Source organism: Melopsittacus undulatus, chromosome 1 (genome assembly GCF_012275295.1).
Source record: "Melopsittacus undulatus isolate bMelUnd1 chromosome 1, bMelUnd1.mat.Z, whole genome shotgun sequence".
In the NCBI taxonomy this organism is placed as follows: domain Eukaryota; kingdom Metazoa; phylum Chordata; class Aves; order Psittaciformes; family Psittaculidae; genus Melopsittacus; species Melopsittacus undulatus.
In genome coordinates this window covers 5,432,105-5,455,044 of record NC_047527.1, presented here as the reverse complement: position 1 = coordinate 5,455,044, position 22,940 = coordinate 5,432,105, and the positions used below count along the sequence as shown (strand labels likewise).

Here is a 22,940-nt window from a genome sequence, read left to right as displayed (position 1 = left end):
TCCAATGGAAACAGTCTATTCTGTTCTGTTCAATAAAAATTATTCTATTCTATTATAGTCTATTCTACTTAATTCTAATATATTCTGCTCTGATTCTGCTCTGTTCTATTTGAAATATATTCTAAATATATACTGTTCTAAATCTATTATCCTCTGTTCTGTCTGTTCTGTTCTATATTGCTTTTGTTGAACCCACAAGCACAAGGTGCACAAGGTTCACATGGTAAGGGAAAGTGTATGGCTGGGCAGTGTGTTGCCTTGCTCGAGTCTTTGAGGTTGGTACACACCATGGCTGTTACAGCAGAATTGAACTGACTGTAGCTCCTGTTCCTCTTTTATAATGCGAATTATAGCAACATCAAGATGGAGGCTTGAAAACGGTTACGAGTTACCTTTATATCTTTAGGTGAAAGTAAAAACTAGAGCTGCTGAAGTGTTTCCTCCTGGGAAAGACGGGAGTGAAAATAAGCTTTGGGTCAAGCTAAGCAAGGCCATATCTACACATCTGATCTACACATAGAATCATAGAATTATAGAATAGTTAGGGTTGGAAAGAACCTTAAGCTCATCTAGTTCCAACCCCCCTGCCATGCTCAAGGACACCTCACACTAAACCATATCACTCAAGGCTTCATCCAACCTGGCCTTGAACACTGCCAGGGATGGAGCATTCGCAACCTCCCTGGGCAACCCATTCCAGTACCTCATCACCCTCACAGTAAAGAATTTCTTCCTTAGATCAAATCTAAGCATCTGCTGTTTAACTTTCAACCCGTTACCCCTTGTCCTATCACTACAGTCCGTAATGAATAGTCCCTCCTCAGCATCCCTGTAGGCCCCCTTCAAATACTGGAAGGCTGCTATGAGGTCTCCATGCAGCTTTCTCTTCTCCAGGCTGAACAGCCCCAGCTTTCTCAGCCTGTCTCCATACAGGAGGTGCTCCAGTCCCTTCATCATCCTCGTGGCCTCCTCTGGACTTGTTCCAACAGTTCCATGTCCTTTTTATGTTGAGGACACCAGAACTGAGCACAATACTCCAAGTGAGGTCTCATGAGAGCAGAGTAGAGGGGCAGGGTCACCTCCTTTGACCTGCTGGTCACGCTCCTCTTGATGCAGCCCAGGATACGGTTGCTTTCTGGGCTGTGAGTGCACACTGCTGGCTCATGTTCATTTTCTCATTGACTAACACCCCCAAGTCCTTCTCTGCAGGGCTGCTCTGAATTTCCTTTTTGGCCAACCTGTAGCTGTGCCTGGGATTGCTCCGACCCAGGTGTAGGACCTTGCACTTGTCATGGTTAAACTTCATGAGGTTGTCATCAGCCCACCTCACAAGCGTGTCAAGGTCCATGCTCTTCTCCTAGGAGGACAGTGTTACTCATATCTGGCACTCTTGGGTTCTGCAGGGTGATCTGAAGAACACTGTCCTCTGGCAGTCTAAACCTGCCCCCAGATCCCACCCACTTGTACACCAGCAATATCTGGGATGTCCCAAATAATATCAGAGAGACTGAAATCACCACCACTACTTTGGCTGAGCACCATGCTGCCATGGAGCTGGGGAGGGGGGGCAGGGGCCCTGTGCCAATCTGCAGTGCTGGGAGCTTATGTACCCTTAAGTGTTTGAAAGAGGAGCCAGGAACTGCATCACCAGGGACAAGTAGGAGACATGGTATTTAGTGAAGCTTAACTTCCTGCTGCACATCAGCACTTTGCAGTCAGTATTTTGCATGTAGCCTTGGGACTGCATGTAAATATGTTGTCACTAAGCAATAAAACAAGACTTTTGCAGGAGATGGTAAGGTGATACTAAATCTCCTTTCCTCCTCTCCAATACACCAAGGTGACCAGAACCACAGTCTTACCTGTATGATGGAGTCAGTAGGAGGACAGAGAGGACCACAGTACTATGGGCTAGTCCAAACCAGATATGCCAGGTGTGAAGAGAGAGCCCAGCCAAGCCATGGTCTTATTCTTCTCCCAGTACCTCACCTTGAAATAAGGCAGGCAGCAGAGCAGGCCAGGAGGTGGACAAGACTTGAGTAGTTAAGGATGCACTTGAAAACAGAGAGAACTTCATCTGTGGCACAGATACCAGGAGTCTCTCTGACCCAGAGGGTTAGGTCAAACAGACAAAACAGTATGGTCTAAGCTGCATAGAAGTGACACAAAGAAGACTGAGGGATTAGAAGTTAAATACATCTGATGTCAGAAAAAAATACTGAAATTGAAAATCTGAAGAGGCAGAGGGGAAAAGAGGTTTAGAGCTGAGCCTTAGAGCAGAGCAGTAAGGGAAGCTGATGCAGGAGCTTTCCAGTTGTCAGTGCAGACATCTGCCTGGTCTGTGATGTGCCCAGTATCATTGCTGTTTGCATTGCCACCAAAAGAACCAGCCAGTGTCTCCAGTGGGATGAGCACACTAAACCCACCTAATGGTGATGGGTGGCACATTTCCATTAGCATCCTGATGTGTGCAAGCAGATGTATCATCACCTCCCAGCTGCCAAAACACTGCTGCCTTATCTACAGTGCAGCAAAGGGGTCCAGGGAGAAGAGAGAGGGAAAATATGACCGTGCTCATCTGGGAACAGCTCAAAGCACCTCTCAGACAAGGATCTCATCAGAGCAGGTTTGCACAAAGCTCAGATAAAGCTGCAGCAGGTTTCCCTCTTCCCCTGGATATTTAACATTGGTGGTCCCCAGGAGACTCTATTTCCCCATCATGTGGCTCCTTGCTGACACACCGCGTGATGCCCTGCTCGCCCAGAAGGTCACTGTGCAGCTGGCTGATGGTGTGCAGAGCAAAGAGGAAAAGTACTGGGAATGAGCTGCAGTCCTCTTAGCTGTAGCACAGCAGCACTGAAGAGCCCGTGTACAAACCTGGCCCCATGCAACCGCATTCTGGACGGGTTTTGTTGAGCCTACCTTCAAAGAAATGATGCTCCTGTGCTCATGCTGCTTGTGTGCAGAGGTGTCCCCCTGCATACTTTGAAACTGTTAAACTCATCAGCTAACTTCATCCGTGTTTGATGGGACAGGGTAGGGGGATTTGTCTCACCCAAATGCACTGGTCTGGTAAGTGGCTGTCACCATCTCAACTAGTCACCTTGGCCTCTCTTTATAGCCACTTTATAGGCAACAAAAAAAGGCATTTCAGGTTGGAAACATGACTGTTCTGTTGCAGGGTGGATGATTCTTCACAGAGCCCCTTTCTCCTTGGGAAGTACAGATGACTGCCCTGTATATCACATCATATGGCTCCTGTGTGATACGTAGTGGTTTTAAATAAAGAAGCTTGTGTTAATAACATCACAGATCCCTCCTGTTGTTTCTCCCAGCAGACATTGTGCGACCCTAATATGGACTGACCACAAGATTTAGAGGCCTTAATTTTATATTGAAATCAACAGCAGCAACAAAAGGGCAATCTGGTGGGTTTACCCAATATTTTTACTGAAAATATTATCCCAAAGCATTAGCACATACTTTCTTATTTTTCTGTGCTAAATTTAAATATATATTACCCAAGGGCTTTGTTCTGACACCACATAGAAGTGGCTAATATCAATATACAATTCAAATACTACAGACGTGGGCCACGAATTCAAATACTACAGACCTGGGCCAGGCCCCTGCAATGCCCTCCTCAAGTGACTCTTAAAGACACAGCTCTGACCAGGACGTCAGCCAAGTGTGGAAAGACAGAAGCATCTTGTATCTCTTTCACTAGTAAATCTTGTGATGCTCAGCTCTCCAAAGGAGTGGGAACTGGGATGGGGTGAGCTTTACATCTTTACACCTTCTTCCAGGTTTCTGTTTAGATTGCAGATGCCATGGTAGGGAAGCAGAAACCTCTTACCTGGTCTGCTTTCTGCTGAGGTGGCATATCCTCTTCCAGGTAAGCAAATACCCACAGAGGGCTGAAGGGTTTATATTAATGAGTTAAATTATCCTGTTCATTTCATGGTTCTCCTGCTCTGCTCTTTACTCACTTTACGCTCATGTTACCTTTGCTCTTGTGCTTCCTCCAGGGATCTGGAGACAGCCAGGCTGGCAAGGTGACATCCTCCTGGGGTGACACCCTTCTGCATCCCTGGAGCCCATATCCACAACAGACATGAAACAGATTTGCAGGCAGAGGGGAGCACATCCAAACCTTTTTAATTCTCAGGAGCCTGTAGCCTCTCAAGCCAGAGGTGAGGGAAAGTACAATCATTATTAAACTGTATTGAGAGAGGTATCTTAATTCTTTCCTTTTTAGGAATAAAAGAGAAGATGAAAGGGGAAAGGTTCCCTGTTCCACACTTTTTAAGGCCACAGTTCATATTTAAGGTTCCATTTATGAAGAACACATAAATGTTTAATACATGTTTAAGTGATTGATGAATCAATTATTGTATATTGCTATTGAACTGTTGGTCTCTATAGCTTTGACTTAACCATCTGTAATACCTGCAGCTACCACATGTAGAGCCATCGATAATGCTGGAACACAAAGTATTCATGTGCGTAACGTGCCTAGTATATCTAACATTCATGACTGTTTTATAAATAGTTTATAAATGAAATCTTAATATGCAGTGTAACCTATTTTTAATGCTGTGGCAGTTACATAACCCATCATTTGGCCTTGATTCATCTCAGTTCACTTGAGGCACCTTGCAGAGGTGTCTCTGCTTGCAGCCCTGTATCATTTGTCTCTGCATTTTAACCCTCCCTTTTTCCCACTGCTTATTTGCCCCTGTGCTGTGTAAATGTGTCCACGAGGGCTTCAAGAATCTGTGCAATGACTGAGCTGAACATCAATAACCCCCTCACGCATGTGTACACACACTAAAGGAAAACACTTCCCTGCCTTTTCTTTCCTCTTTTCAACCCAAACCCATTGCATGAGTTCAGTCTGGTGTGGCCACACAAAGAGGTAAATCAGACAAAGGAATAGGGAGGGAATGGGATCTCTGCTCTGGATCCGAGCTGTAGGGAAAGGAGGTGCCTAGTAGGGAGATGCCTAAACTAGACCATGGGCAGACTTTGGAGAGCAGAAGGGCTCTGTTTCTGACACAGATTAGTGTTGACATCCTCATAGCTATTAACAAGATACTCATTGTTAAACTATTTCAATAGTTGGCCTGATTTCTTTCTGGCAGCATCCGCACTTATTTTCTTCAGACTGAATATATGCTGAAAAGGAGCTGAAATCGCCCTTCTTCAGTCATGGTATCAGACTACACTGGGCCAAAATGAATTCTTCTCTTCAGAGAATCCAGTGCTCCTTCGTCACCAAAAGTGGTGCTGTTTTCTCATTGTTAACATATGTCTTCCCTTATGCCAAAGTAACTCCTGAGCAGTTCCTGGAGATGTGAAGATGGGGAGGCTACAAGGATGCTGAGGCAGCCTGTGCTGGTACCAGCCCTTTGAAGAGAAGCACTTCGAAAAGCAACTGCAGGCAGGAGGTGGTTGAGCACTGCCTCACTTTGGAGTATAGTGTCCTTTCCCAAGCAAGACTACGCATGTGATTTATGCCTTCAAGTTTCATTGCTATAGTTTGTAAAGACATACACTGAGCCTGGAAGGACCTTTTGCACTCCAGACTTGTGTATATTTATCCCTCACATACTAAAATGACGGTGCTGGATTTTGGTGAGATGTCTTCTTGTACCAGGGGTCCTGGGAGCCAGTGGTGATGGTCCATGCAATGTAATGGGGCAGGGGCCTCGATCTCAGATTTGTGGGTTCTGCTGCAGATTGTGCATCTGGACACAGGTTTACAAGTTCCTCAAGCACATGTGTGACTGAATTAGCAGTAATCAGTGGACCTAGTGATGTGCTTAGCATTAAGCACATGCTTAGATATCTTGCCAGATCAGGAACACAGGGAGAATAAGTAATCAATATATGTTAAATGATGCCATCTACCTACACAAATGCTATTGGTGTTACGGAATTGGTGCATCATGAATGTAGTAGCCTAAGAGTCACTGTCCTGGGTTCAACAGTAGCAGTCATTTTTCTCCTTCTTAGTAACTGGTGCAGTGCTGTGGTTTTGACTTTCAGCCTGGGAACAGCGCTGATAACACCGATGTTTTTAGTTGTTGCTCAGTAATGTTTACTCTGACCAAGGACTTTGTGAGTCTCATGCTCTGCCAGGGAGGAAGGGAAGCTGGGACGAAGCAGAGACAGGACACCTGACCCAAACTAACCAAAGAGGTATTCCATACCTCAGCATGTCATGCCCACTATATAAACTGGGGGCAGTTACCCGGAAGGGTTAGATCATTGCTCGGGTTGGGCTGGGTATTGGTCGGGCGGTGCTGAGTGGCTGTATTCTCTTCCCTTGTTATTTCCCTTATCATTATTATTATTGGTGGTAGCAGAAGTGATTTGTGTTATACCTTAGTTACTGGACTGCTCTTATTTCAACCCATGGGAGTTACATGCTTCCAATTCTCCTCCCCATCCCTCTGGGACTAGGGGCAGGAAGGGGGGTAGCATGCGAGTGGCTGCATGGTTCTGGGTTGCTGGCTGTACTTAAACCATGACAGTCACTAAAACAAGCAACAACAGATAGTAATAAAGTCAACAAGGTCCCATTCAACTGAAATATCACAAGATGCTTTTAAAAGAGGAATGAGAAACAAGTTTAACAACTTCAGGTTTGAAGCATTTTTTTTCCCCAGTAGATGACCAAAGTGTTCGTTAGGAGGGCTCAGATGCTGAGATGAAGAGGAAGGAGAGAGAAAAAGAAAGGCATAGGTTGATGCTTTCTATTGGGACCAACCAAACAAAAGCAGAAATGCAGCAAGTGGAAGTGCTGATGGGAAGGATGAGATGAGAAAGAGATGAAAAAACAAGAGCTAAAAAGATGCTGGAAAACCCAAGGATGCTGATGTAAGCCCCAGCATGATCTGCAAAAGCAAACAAACATGTAGCATTGAACACTGGGCATGAAATCTGTGTGTTTTCTGTATTAAGAAAAGAGCATTTGCGTTTAAAACCTCTGTAAAGCATGTACCTGCAGGAAAGGCTTCAAATGCAACCTGTGTCCAAAGAGCTCAGCTGCAAGCCCAGAACTCTAGAAGGCATGCTTAACATTCCATGTTGCTGGCAGACACTTCTAGTGTGCACAGTGAAAGTGGGATGGATGGATAGTCCCATTTCAGTGAGAGACAAACTGCCCACACCCAGGAAGTGAGACAGAGGATCCAAGGAAGGAAAGCTTAAAATCTTCTAGACTGGGAACCCAAATAGAGAAGCCTCAGGAGTTTTTGACAGAAGGAGCTCAAACAAGTCTGGACATCAGATGGTGCACAGAAAACAAGTGCTTTCTGTCAGTCTTCCCAGATATACCACCTCCATAAGTGGTCCTTCTTTCAGCCTTTGAGCTGTTTTTGTAGAGGATGGAGGGATAATAAAATTTACAGAATCAAAGAATACTTTTGGTTGGAAAGAACTATTAAAGGTTATCTAGTCCAACACCCCAGCAATAGGCAGGGACATCTTACAGAATCATAGAATAGTTATGGTTGGAAAGAACCTTAAGCTCATCTAGTTCCAACCCCCCTGCCATGCTCAAGGACACCTCACACTAAACCATATCACTCAAGGCTTCATCCAACCTGGCCTTGAACACTGCCAGGGATGGAGCATTCGCAACCTCCCTGGGCAACCCATTCCAGTACCTCACCACCCTCACAGTAAAAAATTTCGCCCTTAGATCAAATCTAAGCATCTGCTGTTTAACTTTCAACCCGTTACCCCTTGTCCTATCACTACAGTCCCTAACGAATAGTCCCTCACCAGCATCCCTGTAGGACCCCTTCAAATACTGGAAGGCTGCTATGAGGTCTCCACATAGCCTTCTCCAGGCTGAACAGCCCCAACTTTCTCAGCCTGTCTTCATACAGGAGGTGCTCCAGTCCCCTGATCATCCCCGTGGCCTCTTCTGGACTTGTTCCAACAGTTCCATGTCCTTTTTATGTTGAGGGCACCAGAACTGCACACAATACTCCAAGTGGGGTCACACAAGAGCAGAGTAGAGGGGCAGGATCACCTCCTTCGACCTGCTGGTCCTCAGAGCCCCATCCAGCCTGGCCTTGAATGTTTCCAGGGATGGGGCATCCACCACCTCTCTGAGCAACCTGTGCCAGTGTTTCACCACCCTCCTTATCAATATTAGGCTACTGAAGCATAAGTAACCTTTCACGTGAGCGCATCTCTCTCCCCTCACCTGACAGTTAATGGACACTGACACAGGGGTCACACATCCTTTATGCGCTTTGACTTCATCTAGGAAGAGAAAGTGTGAGTAAGGCTGAAATTTCATTTCCAGTGTCAAATACATCCTTTCAGAGACAGAATGTAGCATCAAGAGATATGTTATTATTCCTAGTAAAACTACAGAACACTATCAAGAATTACAGACAGGAGGCAGGCAGAAGTGTAAATAACACAGAATGGTATTTATTCAGACATTTCAATTTACACAACTTACGCTTCTCCAATGCATATATTGGACCAACATCTGCTCTCAGCAATAGTGATTTAAATTAGGAATGATTTAATTCAACCAAGTTAGATCGTATCAGATTTACATCTGTGTAACAATGCACGGTTTGGCTCATCGTGTTCAAAATAATAGCTGGGAAGTTTGGAGAGATAAAAGCAAGTTTTCAGTTCCAGGAAAGGAGAGCAGATCAAAAGAAGTATCATCCCTTTTTCAGGCACTGCAAGGACCAATCCTGACAGCAACCCCAGTGACATGGTATTCTCACTTCAAGTACCTTCCCCTCACTCTTCTCCAAATTACGCTGACACTTAAAATATTCCCCTTCTGGAAAAGTCACAAATGATCCCCAGAAGAAAGAATCTCTTGTGTTTCATCTCTCTCACCAAGACAAGTGGAAGTGCGAGAAAACTGGGAAAGATATCATAAATGCCAAAAGCAACTAAGCATCAAAGTTGACAAGGGACAGAGTGGCCTACTAGATAATGAACAGATAGACCATTAAGGGTCAGCTCACATATAAAAACTTGTATTTATGAGCACATATGGCAGATTTATGCACAGGAAATAGGCAGCTTACTTTTGTTACAATGAAACCTGATCCCATTCCAACAGCTTCAGCAGGCTGTGTATCAGGATGCCTTATAAGTAAACAGCAAAGGAGTGTTGCATCCCAGTATAAGCTTCACAGAACAGTATCTTCTCAGAGAAACTAACCTAAGGAAATGATCCCTTAGACGGGTAAGCAGAAGCATCCTGACTGCAACAGCATCTGCTTTGCAATGTGTTTGTTTCAAATGCAAGTGGTCCTTACAAAGCTTTAGCTGTATTCCTAGCATCTGCAGATTACCTGCTGGGAATACTGAATAAAACCCAATCTGGATTTTGCTGTAACAGTGTTGTGTAACACAGTACAGACACACATGTCAAAAGCAAGCTCCTATAGAGATTAACTGGTTTAATTCCTGCTCTCCTGTGATCTTACCTGTCAGTGTGTACCCCGTATCTAGTGACAGAGAATTTAGCCTTACGGCATAACCTGCTCAGCCAAGCTCCACCAATGCTAAAATCATGCCTAACTTGGCTGATTGGACTTCTTTCCATGGATGTCTCTATCCAGAGCCACTGTTCAAGTCTAAGGAACAGTTTTCTTACTGGACATTGCGTGCTGGCACCTGACAGAGCAGTACATCATTGCAAGTAAATCTTCAGCTGGCCTCAGTTTTCCATCAGTTTAAGACAGAAGACTTTCACTCTGGCATTCAAAGCTGTGTACAGAGCCACAGCTCAAGAGCAAACACTGGTAACGTTGCCAAAATACAGGTTTTTAGAGATAATACCCTGCATACAGTGGAAATACAGCTATCATGCTGTAGCTGTAGTTCCCTCAAATCAGAAATACATTTCTGATGAATACATCACAGTCATTTGCAAACATGCAATGAATTGTGTTCTGAGCACTGTCATTCCTACAGAAAACACTAGACACGTATGGGCATGGTGCAGAGAGCCAGAATGCACTAGTTGAGCTAATGCACCACATGAGCAGGATGGACCAGGTCAGGCATGAAGTGGCGTGCCTACATGTGGATGAAGCCTAAACAAACAGAAAGTCTACAAAGAGGTTGTGCATGTAGATTCAGCACCTACAGAGCTACTTGGAGTGCCCCTGTCACATCTACCACCAATTTTAAGGGCTGCAAGCTCTCAGTTTAAGAAAAGATTGAGACAGTTCAGAAACATATGGTCCAACAAATAATATATTAATCATACAGCTAAGACATCTCCTTGCTTTACATGGGGTAAAGGCGGGTCTCTATACAAAAACACAACCACATAACCAACCAGTCTCAAGCCCAGTCTATTAGCATGAAAAATCTGATCAGAAAAGTTATGACAACTCACACAAAGTTATATTAATGACCAGCTGATTAATTCTGGTGGCTCTTTGTCTTCAGTCATTTCAAGTGGCTGTATTAAACAGAACTGTGAAAGCCCAAATTCACAGGCAAGCACTGGGCAACCCAAAACTTGGCTCATTTCCTTTCTGAAGGACATAACTCTTCAACTCTTTAGCTGTGCATTGCCTTTCTTCCCTTGTTCACAGATCTACCAGACTAAAGGGAGTGACTTTACCAGGAGCAAGTGGCACTGAGCTCAGGGGAGGAACTGAATAGCTGGAGACACATTTGCTATTCTTATTTTCAGTAGCACAGGAAGAAGCATCACCACTGCTATTTCTGACCAAAGATACCAAATACTCAGCAAACAAGTGAACAAGAACAAGCCTGTGAACAAACCTAAGAGAGACCTGCACCTCAAGGGTACATGTCACAGGTCCAGTGTAAGCCAGAGTAAGTTCATACAGATACACAGTTCTTGTTGAAAAATGCTAAACTGGGATTATTCAATTTGGAATTGGGACCTTCAAACACATGGTTAAACTCAGCCCTCTTAAATTCAGCCTTCGAGACTCTTTCAAACCCACAGATATCAATAGAGTTTGTGGAAGTAAAATGCATATATTAGCAGTTTCAAAGGCTTTTTTGAAGCAGAGAAAAACTCTAGCATAGCTATAATCTGTCTCTCTGTCTCTCTCTGAAATTAGCTAAAGCAGCTGCCCAAATGACTATCAGCCAATTCAGAAAGTGTTCAGCTGTTCCTCCAAAGGAGGGACTGTGGCCTGGGGTTGGACAGAAACAAGCTGGGGTCAAGCAGAGGATGTGCCAAGCATTTCTGTGCGCTGTGGTTAATCAAACAGCACACAGCGTATTTACAGCTTAGTTTAGACCACAGGCTCCGTAGCACGGATGTGGACGCTAGGAAGGCAGAACCAGGAGAGAGGCAGCTCTCTGCTGCAGTTGTCTTCATGGAATTTGATGTTCAGGTAGAAATCGCCTGTGTAGAGAAAGAGAAGTGCTCCGAAGTACACAGAGTCTTCAGTCGGCTTCACCTGGAAAAGAGAATGTGAAACTCAGTATAATTAAACCAACAATAATTTCATTTTGCAATTCAGTAGCTCCTTCAGATGATTTCAAAGCACTGGAGATTCACATCTCAATATTGCCTTCACATGCAGAGGAATAGAGATCTTGTCCCTTTTCTTGCAGTGCTAAAACTGGAGCACTGAAAAATAAATCCTGCCTTATTCTCTTGTACAGAAAAGCTGTGGCACAGCTCAAACCACACCTAAATCATATCTCTGAACTCATGTCAAACATATGGTTAAACACCATTTAACAACTTAGTAATAACTAAATTCATGCCCACTTATTATTCAGACACAATCTGCCTGCAGACTCTGAACAGGAATCTTTAATATACACCATCACTGAAATAATTAAGTTTAGCAAGAAAAAACCCACAGAAAGTAGCCACCCTGATTTAACTTGTCCAAATTAAATACAGAGTTCACACTGTTCCTACATTTATGTATCTCTCTTCATCACAAAACCACTTACGATCCATATCTTTACAACAAATAATGTATCTCAGTCCATCGTTTCAGCAAGACACTTAAGTCATTCCCAACTTTCACACTCCCACGACTGTTCAGCATGTGATAATGTCTGAATTAATATCTGCTTCCACAAGATGTTAAAGCCAGTTTCTGGGTGCCTAGAATTGGGTCAAAGTTGTTGCAGACGCAAAATATGGAATCAGCACAAAGTCATTCAACTGAATGGAATTTATTCACATCAATTGGGAAAGGTAACTTCATCCCAGCAGAAAAGAACCAATAAAGGGCTCCTGATGCTCCTCAGTAATGGTCTTCCCTCAGCCAAGCCATCTTACCAGTTTCTTTCTGCTCTATGGACCCTGAAACCATCAACTCAAGATAAACTCATGGGATCATCCCTACTCTCATGGGTAGGCCTGTGTCTATATATATTATTTTTTACTCATCGGTAATGAGACTTTCTTTGATCGTCTGCAAAAGCTTCAGTGCTCATCATCTTACAGAGTCCAGTGTTGTTTCCAAATGATAGCATGACGTACCACTGCTCAGCTAAGCCAAAACCCAAACCCAACCACAGCAGAAACTCTGGTGTTGGATGCTGAAGCACAGAGCTCTCTACATGTGCTGGACCTGACTGGACTCAGGGGGAGAAAAGAAAGAGACATCACTGGGAATTGAAGGGACACTGCCACCAGGAACAGTCAAGGGATAAAGCTAAGGCTCTGAGACAGGTTATAAGGATTCTTGCACACCACAAAAAAACTGGTCATATGGAAAACTGGGATATCAACAATAGGGTATTAACTGGGAAAGTGTCTACGGATACCCCTTGCTGAAGGACGTCTTGCCATTGCATAGGAAGATCAGAACAAGGATGATGACTAGACCATCATCCTTCTTCTATGGATGAACAACTAGAGAAGGGGGAGATGAACCACTAGAAAAAGTTTCCAGGGGCACCTCAGAAATATGCCTGAGAGTTGAAAGTTGCCTTTCACTACTTCCAGTGAGGAACGTTATCTGTAGCTTTCAGTTATGAGGGAAATGAGCTGTTTGTTTCCATTTTATCCTATTCTAGATGTTTTTTGACCTTTATTGCTGGGTCCTTTATCCAGCAGACATGCACCATGTATAGACCTCTGGGCCATTAGGCTTCTTTGTTGAACCTCCCTAAATTGCTTCTCCGGCACAGGGGCCTGTCATAAGCAACACAACATCATCAGAGCTGGCAGAGCCCAGGCTCCCTTTGGCTATGATGCTGAGCAATTTTGCTGACCTACAGCAAACTCATATGGGCATCCTATAATTCATGTGAATGATCAAAGGAGCCACAGCTGTTCTCCTGACCCTGTCCTTGCATCTCCCCTCCTCGTTGGGTACAAGTTCTTGCCCTCTGGCACTGCGTCTGGACATGCAGAACAACATCAAGCTGTCTCCCCTCTTGTTTCCCTCCCCTCCTGCCTTATTTCTGCCTCACTGGAACTAATGTGGACTTGCATCAGGGGCAGACACTAATGCCAGCAATGGGTGGAGGCAAACAACAAATGGAGCCTCCTCAGGACCTGTACCTGTTTCCAGCTCCCAGCCTATTTTTCCTAATCTAGCTGCACCATGAGGAAGGATCTGTAACAGCATTCATCAGAGCCCTTGACAAGCAGGAAGGTGGCTTCAGGCATCGATGCAACCTTTTCACTCATTTGAAGTTCTGCCTATGTGGTTGCTCATTCTTCCTGCTCTTATAGCACAAGTCTCTGCCCCAGGCATAGAATCATAGAATCACAAAATCATAGAATGGTTTGGTTTGGAAAGAACATCCAGTTCCAAGCCCCTGCCATGGGCAGGGACACCTTACACTAGACCATGTTGCCGAAGGCTCTGCCAGGGATGGAGCATTTATTGCTTCTTTGGGCATCCTGTTCCAGTGCCTCACCACCCCCACAGTAAAGAACTTCTTCCTTATATCTAACCTGAACTTCCCCTGTTTAAGTTTAAACCCATTACTTCTTGTCAATGAGAAGAGCCAATGAGGCAGGTGGTGGTATGTGTCCTGTTCTGCCTGCACCCCATCTCTCTGTGTGCAGTATGCGCATACCAGGCAACAATGTTCATGGTTTGGGGACTATCCAATCTGTATGGCCATTTGTACATCACTACTCTAATCAATACCCGTGGTTTGGGAAGAAACAGAGAAGCAAAAGTAGCCTGAAACCTCTACACTGTTGGGATGCAAGTGGCTCTGCAGAAGTTACAAGAAGTTTCTTCCAAAATAGTAACTATGAAAAGTAAGACTGCCTCTCTAGTGGGGCTGCTTACGAACATTCCCAGAAGACCATAGGTACATCAGCAGCAGGCAGGTCAGCAGAGGGCTAGATCCAACCCAGATGGTGTACCAGGCACAGCACTGATTTTGAAGTTAATCCACCTACATTTAGCTGTCTCTCTGTACATCAGGTATCCAAGCTCCTATTACAGTAAGAAGACATCTAGTCAATGGAGCCACTGGAGCAAATACAGAATAGTCTACCTAGCCAGACTAGAGTTAGGATACAGTTGCCTAAATACAGGCATCTCATCACATTTGGATGATCTAAGACATTGAGACATGTGCCCAGCACTGGCAAGATTTAAATGATGATTTACAGGATTTCTGGCAGGAGGTGGAGGCCAGATGGGATAACCACAGCACCTAAAGGATGGTAGAGACCTACTTTTAGGCAACTGAATCTCACTCATAGTGTCTATGTAAGTGTAAATCAGGTTCTACTAGCTGCAGACTACATCCTCATTGACTAATGGGAGCTTAGCTGGCCAGCATCCCATGGTGACACCTACTCATTCAGCTGTCTCACTCTGGAACTGAATCCACCCAAATGTCTGTAGAGTGGATGTCCACATCTGAGTCAGCCGTTCTACACAAGGATTCATCTGATCAAATGTAGAATGAGGTAATCCCAGAGTTATATAATGGTTTCGGTTAGAAGGGACCTTAAAGCTCATCCAGTTCCAGCCCCCTGCCATGGGCAGGGACACCTTCCACTAGAGCACCTTGCTCCAAGCCCCTGTGTCCAATCTCACCTTGAACACTGTCAGGGATGGGGCAGCCACAGCTTCTCTGGGCACCCTGTGCCAGCGCCTCAGCACCCTCACAAGGAAGAACTTCTGCCAAAGAGCTCATCTCAGTCTGCCCTCTGGCAGGTTAAAGACATTCCCCTTGTCCTGTCCCTACAGGCCCTTGTAAAAAGCTCCTCTCCAGCTTTCCTGTAGGCTCCCTTTAGGTTCCGGGAGCTGCTCTAAGGTCTCCCCAGAGCCTTCTGTTCTCCAGGCTGACCCAGCCCAGCTCTCTCAGCCTGGCTCCAGAGCAGAGCTGCTCCAGCCCTCGCAGCATCTCTGTGGCTTCCTCTGGACTCGCTCCATCAGCCCTGATGACTTGCTCTCCACTCCCTGTGAAGGGAGCTCAGGTGACTTTTTTTGATGTGTACACAAGTTACATGTTTCTACCACTGATTGCAATGCATGATCCATCTACCCAACAAGAAACCTGAAGATCACACACTCGTGCCTGATTCAACCAAATTTGTATTATCAACCAATCCAGCAGCACACAGCTCTTACAGTGTCACTGCCTAGATATGTGCCTATATGTTGTGCTGATCTGGGATGATGTTGTATACATGCTTGCTGAGTTGAACCAGAGCTGAAACAGCTTTACGAAAATTCTACCAAACCATGGAAAGCAAAGACGGGAAACTTCTACCTCAGAAAAGAATGACTGAAGAATCGAGAAAGTGATGCCCACATCACCCCTCTGTTCCACTGAGATAGAAGAAAAATTCTGTTTCTACCTCTAATCCTTCCCTGCTACCATGTGGGACTGCGATTGCATGCTAATTATTCCTTATTTTTCCTGCTGTAGTATTCGGGGAGCTCAGTTGGAGATTAGGGCTAGTGCCAGCTACTGTTCGCTGCCCCAAAGAGTTTACAGTGTGAGGAAGACGGTGCCAAGAAAACTAGCTTGTTCCAGATGGGCCACAGAGGACTTGCCAGAAGGGAGCAAATGTTCATTATAGTTCCTGAGATCATGCAAAATGACCATCTACTAATGATTTTCTCCTCATCTCCCACTGCCAATCACTTGAGCTAGTGCATGATAACACATGAAGTTAAGAAAGCTGCTTGAGAATGGTAATGGCAAAAGCAGGAGCAACAAGGAAGGATGAAGGACGAAGACAGTAATCTCCACAGAAGATACAGTTTTTGGTTTTAATTTGGAAAGAATGAAATCTGATAAACTAATTAGTAAAAAAAAAAACAACAAACCACCATTGGTAACAACTAAGAATTTTTTATAATATGGCTAAAGCCAAACTTCAGGCTGTGAATATAAAGATATAAACCAATGCAATGCATTTTAATGGATGTGGGGAGCACCAGGTTATCTTATGTTTCAAAACCCCACTCAGAACAAAGATATCTGCTATCTAAATGATAACTGATGAAGCCTCTTTTTCTGTTAAATACAGGCATAGAAAAGTAAGGTTAACCAAATTAGAAGCTGTGCTTCAAAATAAAGATTCTACTTAATTTAAAATGCATGGAAATATCTCAATATCCTTTAAATCTTTCAGTAAAAAGAATCTGCTTTTTGAAGTAGTATATCCCAGCAGAGACCTTGTGACGCAAACCCAGGCTGCTGCATTGAATTGAAGTAAGGGCACAAAAAGGTGAATAACCACTCACTACGTTACTTCCAAGATAAATCATCTAACCTGGACTTCAAGCTGCAAGAAAGAGAAATATGAAATTGTATGACTTTTACCCTTTAAACAATTTATATTCATGCTGTGAAGCAGCATGTGAGTGCTGAAAATGCCTGTGTATATCCCCTGCCTCCCAGGTAGCAGCAGAAACCAATCTGAAACTTTTTAGTCTAGAAATAAAAATAACTGTGATTTGCTGAGCATGAGGCTTAAGATTAGGAAACTAACATTAGGAAGGCAGAGCATGTTTGGGTTCTGTTTTTTTCCCCAGAGAAATCACATTCAGCTGAGCACCAATAATGAAGTTTCTGCAGCAGAATAACTACAGACCAAATTTTCAAGATGTGAGAAGTATCATTGTCCTGCTGTAATACCTGATTGCTCCTACTTGGTTCTTGACCACCCACTACTGACACGCCAAACCATATGCTAGCTCTCCATCCTTCCTCACCCCCAGCTCAGCAGAGCAATAAATCATGTCGCCACCTCCTTGCCAGTGTCAGTGTAAAGTCAGCCCAATTAGCTTAAACTGCTGACAAACGTAGCTTGTGCTAAACTAGCCAACTTTGCAAGAAGACAAATGCTCAAACTGTCTCTCTTGATGGGTGCTGGGAGGAAGGGAGCATCTTTCCTGCAGAGAGGCAGAAACAAGCAGCTGGGAAAAAGCAGCATCCCAATTCACCTCTATTTAACAAGTGAAATAATTGTGGCACCACGAGGTCAGTTTATAAGAATAATGGGCACATGTTTAATAGCACTGAGTTACATCAGCAGGGAATCTGGCTCAGTGTCTCAGCTTTCACATAGATAAGAGGAACTCTGAATCTCTTTCATGTCACCCAAACATAAGATTCTTCGGTTTCTTAACCAGTATCTGTCTGAGTTTCTGCCACACTCAGACCACAAACACAACTGTTGGTATGTTCATTCTTCCCTGAAGCATCAAATGCACAAACTAGTGCTTTCTTGTTGCCTCCAAACCAGGTGTGGCTTTCTGAACTCTTTTTTCCATTACTGAATTAGTTATTAAGGAGAATGAAAAGCCCTCTGACAGCATTAGATACACTGTCCAAAGAATTTTCTTCCATGAGCAGCGCTCTATGCCTTAAAGAAATATGACTAAGCATTTTCTCCACGATCCTCTATAGCACAAGTAACCAATCCTATGTACCCCAAAATGTAACATTTCTCGCCCAAGAGCCGACATTGTCTTCATTTCACCTTTTTGGATGAAAAGGAGAACAAACAGCAGAAAACAAGTCTATTTTTAACTTATTTGGGACTTTGTTTACAGGAGAAATACTCAACAATGGAGCAAAAGCAGGGTCTATAAGGTAGGAGAAGGCTGCCTGGGCAGACACAAGAGATATGACCTCTTGACTTCTTGCTCAGTAGGAGTCTCAATCAGAAGGTAAGAATAGATCAGGCTGACACCTCCTTCTCCCCTCATTAGCCTGGAGAGTCAGGCCCTTTGGCATCCAAACACTGCCAGGGTGATTGAAAAGCCCACATTGTCAGAGTCAAAGAAAGCCATTTCTTGATTATTTCTGTAGACATATTTAAAGTATTCAGCTAAGAATACAGCTGGCCCCCATTAAAACTCAAGTTGATAGTGAATTCCATGATCATTAGATTTTTGAAATGTTTTCTTCCCATGATGTGTAACTAAAGAATATGCATGGCAACTATCACTGTGGTTAACCTTTAATTCTTCTTTACTGAGGTTCACTTATATATTCAGTTTTGACAGGCACATTTTATTAGCAATCTGAGGAGCTGACCTAAGCAAAGGTCCTAAGCACTACCCCAAACACCCTCTTCTTCATGTTTATTTTATAAGTTACCAGAAACACTGTTTATTCCTCTCTGCAGTGCTGTCTGCATGTTCTTCATTCCTTTTTTTATCTTTTGTAGCAGTTTTTTTGGGAAGGATGTGGGAGAAAGTAGTTTGGTATCTTCAGTTTCTTGCCTTAGGAGCAAAAAGCTGCCAGACTTGAATTGTCCAAAGAAGAAATTAAGAGAAAAAAAATCAAAATCTCAATTGTTCTACACAGAGGACTTATTTTTTCTCTCATTTTAAGCATGTTTTCTATTTTTCTTTATAGTTTTACAACAGAATTCTAAGCAACAAGAAAATGAACCAGCTCCTCATATTGGTCATTAACGTTTGCATTTTCTTTCTGCAGTCTGTTGCAATTCTTCAGGACCTGACTAAAACTGATTTGCTGAGTTCCTTGCCTCAGCCTGGGGAGTATTTCTTAGGACTAGAGAGGAAAAGTTACTTAAAATCTATTCCTGCAGTTGCACTTGGTGGCTCAAGGGACTGGCAATATGGTACTAAACATTTTAACTAGGTTATCCACTCACATTTATTCAGATCTGGAGTGACCAAAGGTTACTGGCTCTGATAGTTTACATGATAGGAAATCATTCATAAACCATCTCAGGAAGATGAATCTATATCCCCAAACTTAGCAGCATCTTTAGCAATAGTTGGCATAATCATGGCGCTTTCTAATACTTAATCTGCTTTAAAACAGCTGAATAATGAAGCCCTTGACAAACACACATCATCCAGAATCATGATACACATGATAGAAAGACTTACAGAATCAATGTAGAAGGTGTTGGATCCCACAAAGGTGATAGCGTCTTGCAGCTCATAGTTGTGTACGCCATTCTGGTAATCTTGGTAGGGCATCATGGTGAGAGCAAAGGGCCCCACACTGCGTTTGCTCCAGTTGGTCAGCTTCACCTGCAGTGGGACAGGGTCTCCCACTTTGCAGTTCACCACTATATCACAGTCACAAAGCTGGCCATCAACAAGGATATCTGCAAATCAAGAAAACAATCCCTCAAAATGTTGGCTTCTTGGTTTAGAAAACAAATTAATCTTGATAGGAAACTGAATAAGACAAAGCAACCTCAATGAAACCAAGAATGATTAGATTAACCTAATAACCAGTACATAATGGTTAACATTAGGAAAGGAAACCCAACGCTGCAGTGCTGTGCAGGGCTGTGTTGCAGGGCAACTACTTCCTAAAACCAGTTAAGTCTGATACATGTCCACAGCTGTTAAAATTGCTAATGAAAAGTCCCAATTCCAATCTATACACAGGCACCAGAAGATACTTTTTTAGCCTCTTCACTTGAAAGCCAAAGCCACAGACAACTTCTCACCCTTCTCCTTCAGATCAACAGCACCAAATGAAGGGAAATACAAACAGGAACCATGAATACAAATGGTAGCTAGATAGATCCATGTTCACATGTAACAGGCAGAGTAAATCCTCCTGTATGGAGGTGACCTTTTGGAGCAGGACACTGACAGAATCTGCAATGTAATACATATATTAAAGCCCAGCTTATAATGAAGCAAGGGATTTAAAAATTACACAGCAGTATCATAATCATAGAATAGTTAGGATTGGAAAGGACCTCAAGATCATCTAGTTCCAACACCTCTGCCATGGGCAGGGACAACACACACTAAACCATATCACTCAAGGCTTCATCCAACCTGGTCTTGAACACTGCCAGGGATGGAGCATTCACTACCTCCCTGGGCAACCCATTCCAGTACCCCACCACCCTAACAGTAAAGAATTTCTTCCTTATATCCAGTCTAAACCCTACTGTTTGAGTTTCAACCCATTACCCCTTGTCCTATCACTACAGTCCCTAATGAATAGTCCCTCCTCAGCATCCCTGTAGGCCCCCTTCAGATACTGGAAGGCTGCTCTGAGGTCTCCATGCAGCCTTCTCTTCTCCAGGCTGAACAGCTCCAACTTTCTCAGCCTGTCTTCATATGGGAGGCGCTCCAGTCCCCTGATCATCCTTGTGGCCCTCCTCTGGACTTGTTCTAACAGTTCCATGTCCTTTCCATGTTGAGGACACCAGAACTGCACACAGTATCATGAGCTTGTTCACTCCTTGCACTTTAATTCAGTGTGGGATTTCTATTTTTAACTTTCTACTTTTCCTTCCCTTACTGGGATAGCAGAAAATATAAAGCCTCTAAATTGGTTACTGCTGGGACAATGACAGCCAGAGTAATGTTGTCGACTAACCTTCCCCATTTGCTTACACAGAACCAAAATGTTTCATTACCACCACACTATGAAATAGCCAGTCCAATTCCCCACTCTGAAAGGGCTCCCAGTTGTGCAGTACTGCTGCATTTTTCACGTGAGGTTATCTCCGATGCACTATTAATACAGGAACATTTCCATTTCACTATGGTTCATGTTCAGAGATAAGAGAAAGCCCTTGGCACATGTAAGAAAGCATCCTCAGTGTGAATACCTATCCCCACAATCTCATATGCCCATGAGGCATTTTGATCACTACAGTTCCTCCTCAGTTGCTTGCCTTATGACATACAGAATATTACTCTCTGCCAACAGCATCAGATTTACATTAGTAATATCCCCTCTTCAAGAACAGACCCTAATTTTTTATGCTTCAGGAGCTTTTGCAGAAAAGAATACAAAAACCAAAAAAAACAAGCAACATTTTACACCAAAGTGGGTTTTTTTACTTCTTTTTCTCTGTTGCCTTAGACAAAAAACTTACAAAATTATGCATGTTCTTCTGATGCCCTTTAGCCTGGCAAACAGTGCAACAACTGGAAAAAAACCCTGTAAAGTTAGTGCCAAAGACAAAACAAGCTCAGAAAGGGACATGTATTCCTGAGATCAGGTTGGCAAAGCTCAGCTATCCAGATGAAAATCCCTCCTTGACCAAAGATGTCCAAGTGCAGACCCAAGTCCCAGACACAAGAGGCAGAGCAAGCACAAAGCAACCCTGCACTGCTCAAGCTGCAGCTATCCAAAACCTGTGCCAGTGTCCCAGTTGGAACAACCCTTGTGCCACAGCCTTTTCTTTCCAAACGAGATGCCCAGTTTTTTACAAGAGCACTGGTGAGGCCACATCTGGAGCACTGTGCCCAGTTCTGGGCTCTTTGGTACAAGACAGACATGGACATAATGGAGAGAGTCTGGTGAAGGGCCATGATGATGATGAAGGGCCTGGAGCATCTCCCCTCTGAGGAAAGGCTGAGAGAGGTGGGACTCTTCAGACCTGAGAAGGCTCAATGGGAGACATCATCAGTGTATATAAACACCTAAAGGGAGGGTGCAAGGAGGACAGAGCCAGGCTCTTTTTGGTGGTGTACAGTGACAGGGCCAGAGGCAATGGACGCAAACTGAAACACAGGAGCTTCCTTTTGAACATCAGGAAATATATTTTCGCTGCGAGGGTGACCGAGCACTGGCACAAGTTGCCCAGGAAGGTCATGGTGTCTCCATCCTTGAAGATATGCAAAAGCCATCTGGACACAGTCTTTGGCAAATGGCTCTAGGTGGCCCAGTTTGTGCAGGGGGCTGGACCAGATGAACTCTAGAGGTGGCTGCCAATCTCAACCGTTCTGTGATTCTGTGAAAGAAGTTAGAATCCCCACTGCATTATAGGAAAGGGCTAGATAAACTGCTTGGCACTGCACACGTTGCAATAGCACACTAATTTGTTATGGGCTCTCCTGCCTAAGATGATCCAGTTGCTTCTTGCAGGACTGCCCTAAGACCATGGAGGTAAAGTAGTGGTTATAATGGTATTGCACTACGTGGGAAAACACAACAATGCATGTGTGTATAATCACAGACTCATAGAACAGTTCAGGTTGCAAACGACCTCAACATCATCTAGTTCCAATATCCCACCACAGAAGTGAAGTCCAGTTGCTTGTATTAATTCATTACTTTATATCAGTTTATGTTTTTATCCTTCTCCCTGCAAGGTAAGTGCTTTCATTAAAAAAATCCCAAGCATATCCCCAGATCAGCAGGAACTTTCAAAAATACTCAGTACGTCAAATGGACAAATCTTCATTTTCAAGCTGCTCATCAACTTGCCTTTTAGCTCTAAATTCAACGCTCTGCTGTAGGAATTGTAAATGAACCCTTTGCCCTCTGTCTCCACCTTTTTATCTAGTAATAGGTCAGAGCATTGCTGCCTAATATCTTCATGTGAAAATAGAAAATCCAAACAAAAGGGAAGCAATTAAGTCTGGCTCAACCAGATTAATTTTCTTTCTTATTCCCCCCCCAAAAAAAATCAATTAATTTAAGATAGATTTAAGAGTGTGTGTGTGCGCACGTGCTCGTGTACATATTGAGAGACTATTTCCTTCCCTCCCAGCACACCCTTCCCTCCTGCAGTA

The 22,940-nt window shown here is 43.8% G+C and overlaps 1 protein-coding gene across 1 annotated transcript in view; it reads right to left on the bottom strand.

The window, feature by feature from the left end:
* Positions 1–8,431: 8,431 nt before the first annotated feature.
* TRAPPC9 (trafficking protein particle complex subunit 9) overlaps positions 8,432–22,940 on the bottom strand; it is a 500,739-nt gene continuing 486,230 nt past the window's right edge. The window contains exons 22-23 of the mRNA XM_013128134.3: positions 19,326–19,549; positions 8,432–11,453 (exon numbers count right to left, since the gene is read on the bottom strand). Coding sequence (XP_012983588.3) covers positions 11,286–11,453; positions 19,326–19,549 — 392 coding nt within the window. The 3' untranslated portion in view covers positions 8,432–11,285. The remainder of the gene's footprint in view (positions 11,454–19,325; positions 19,550–22,940) is intronic.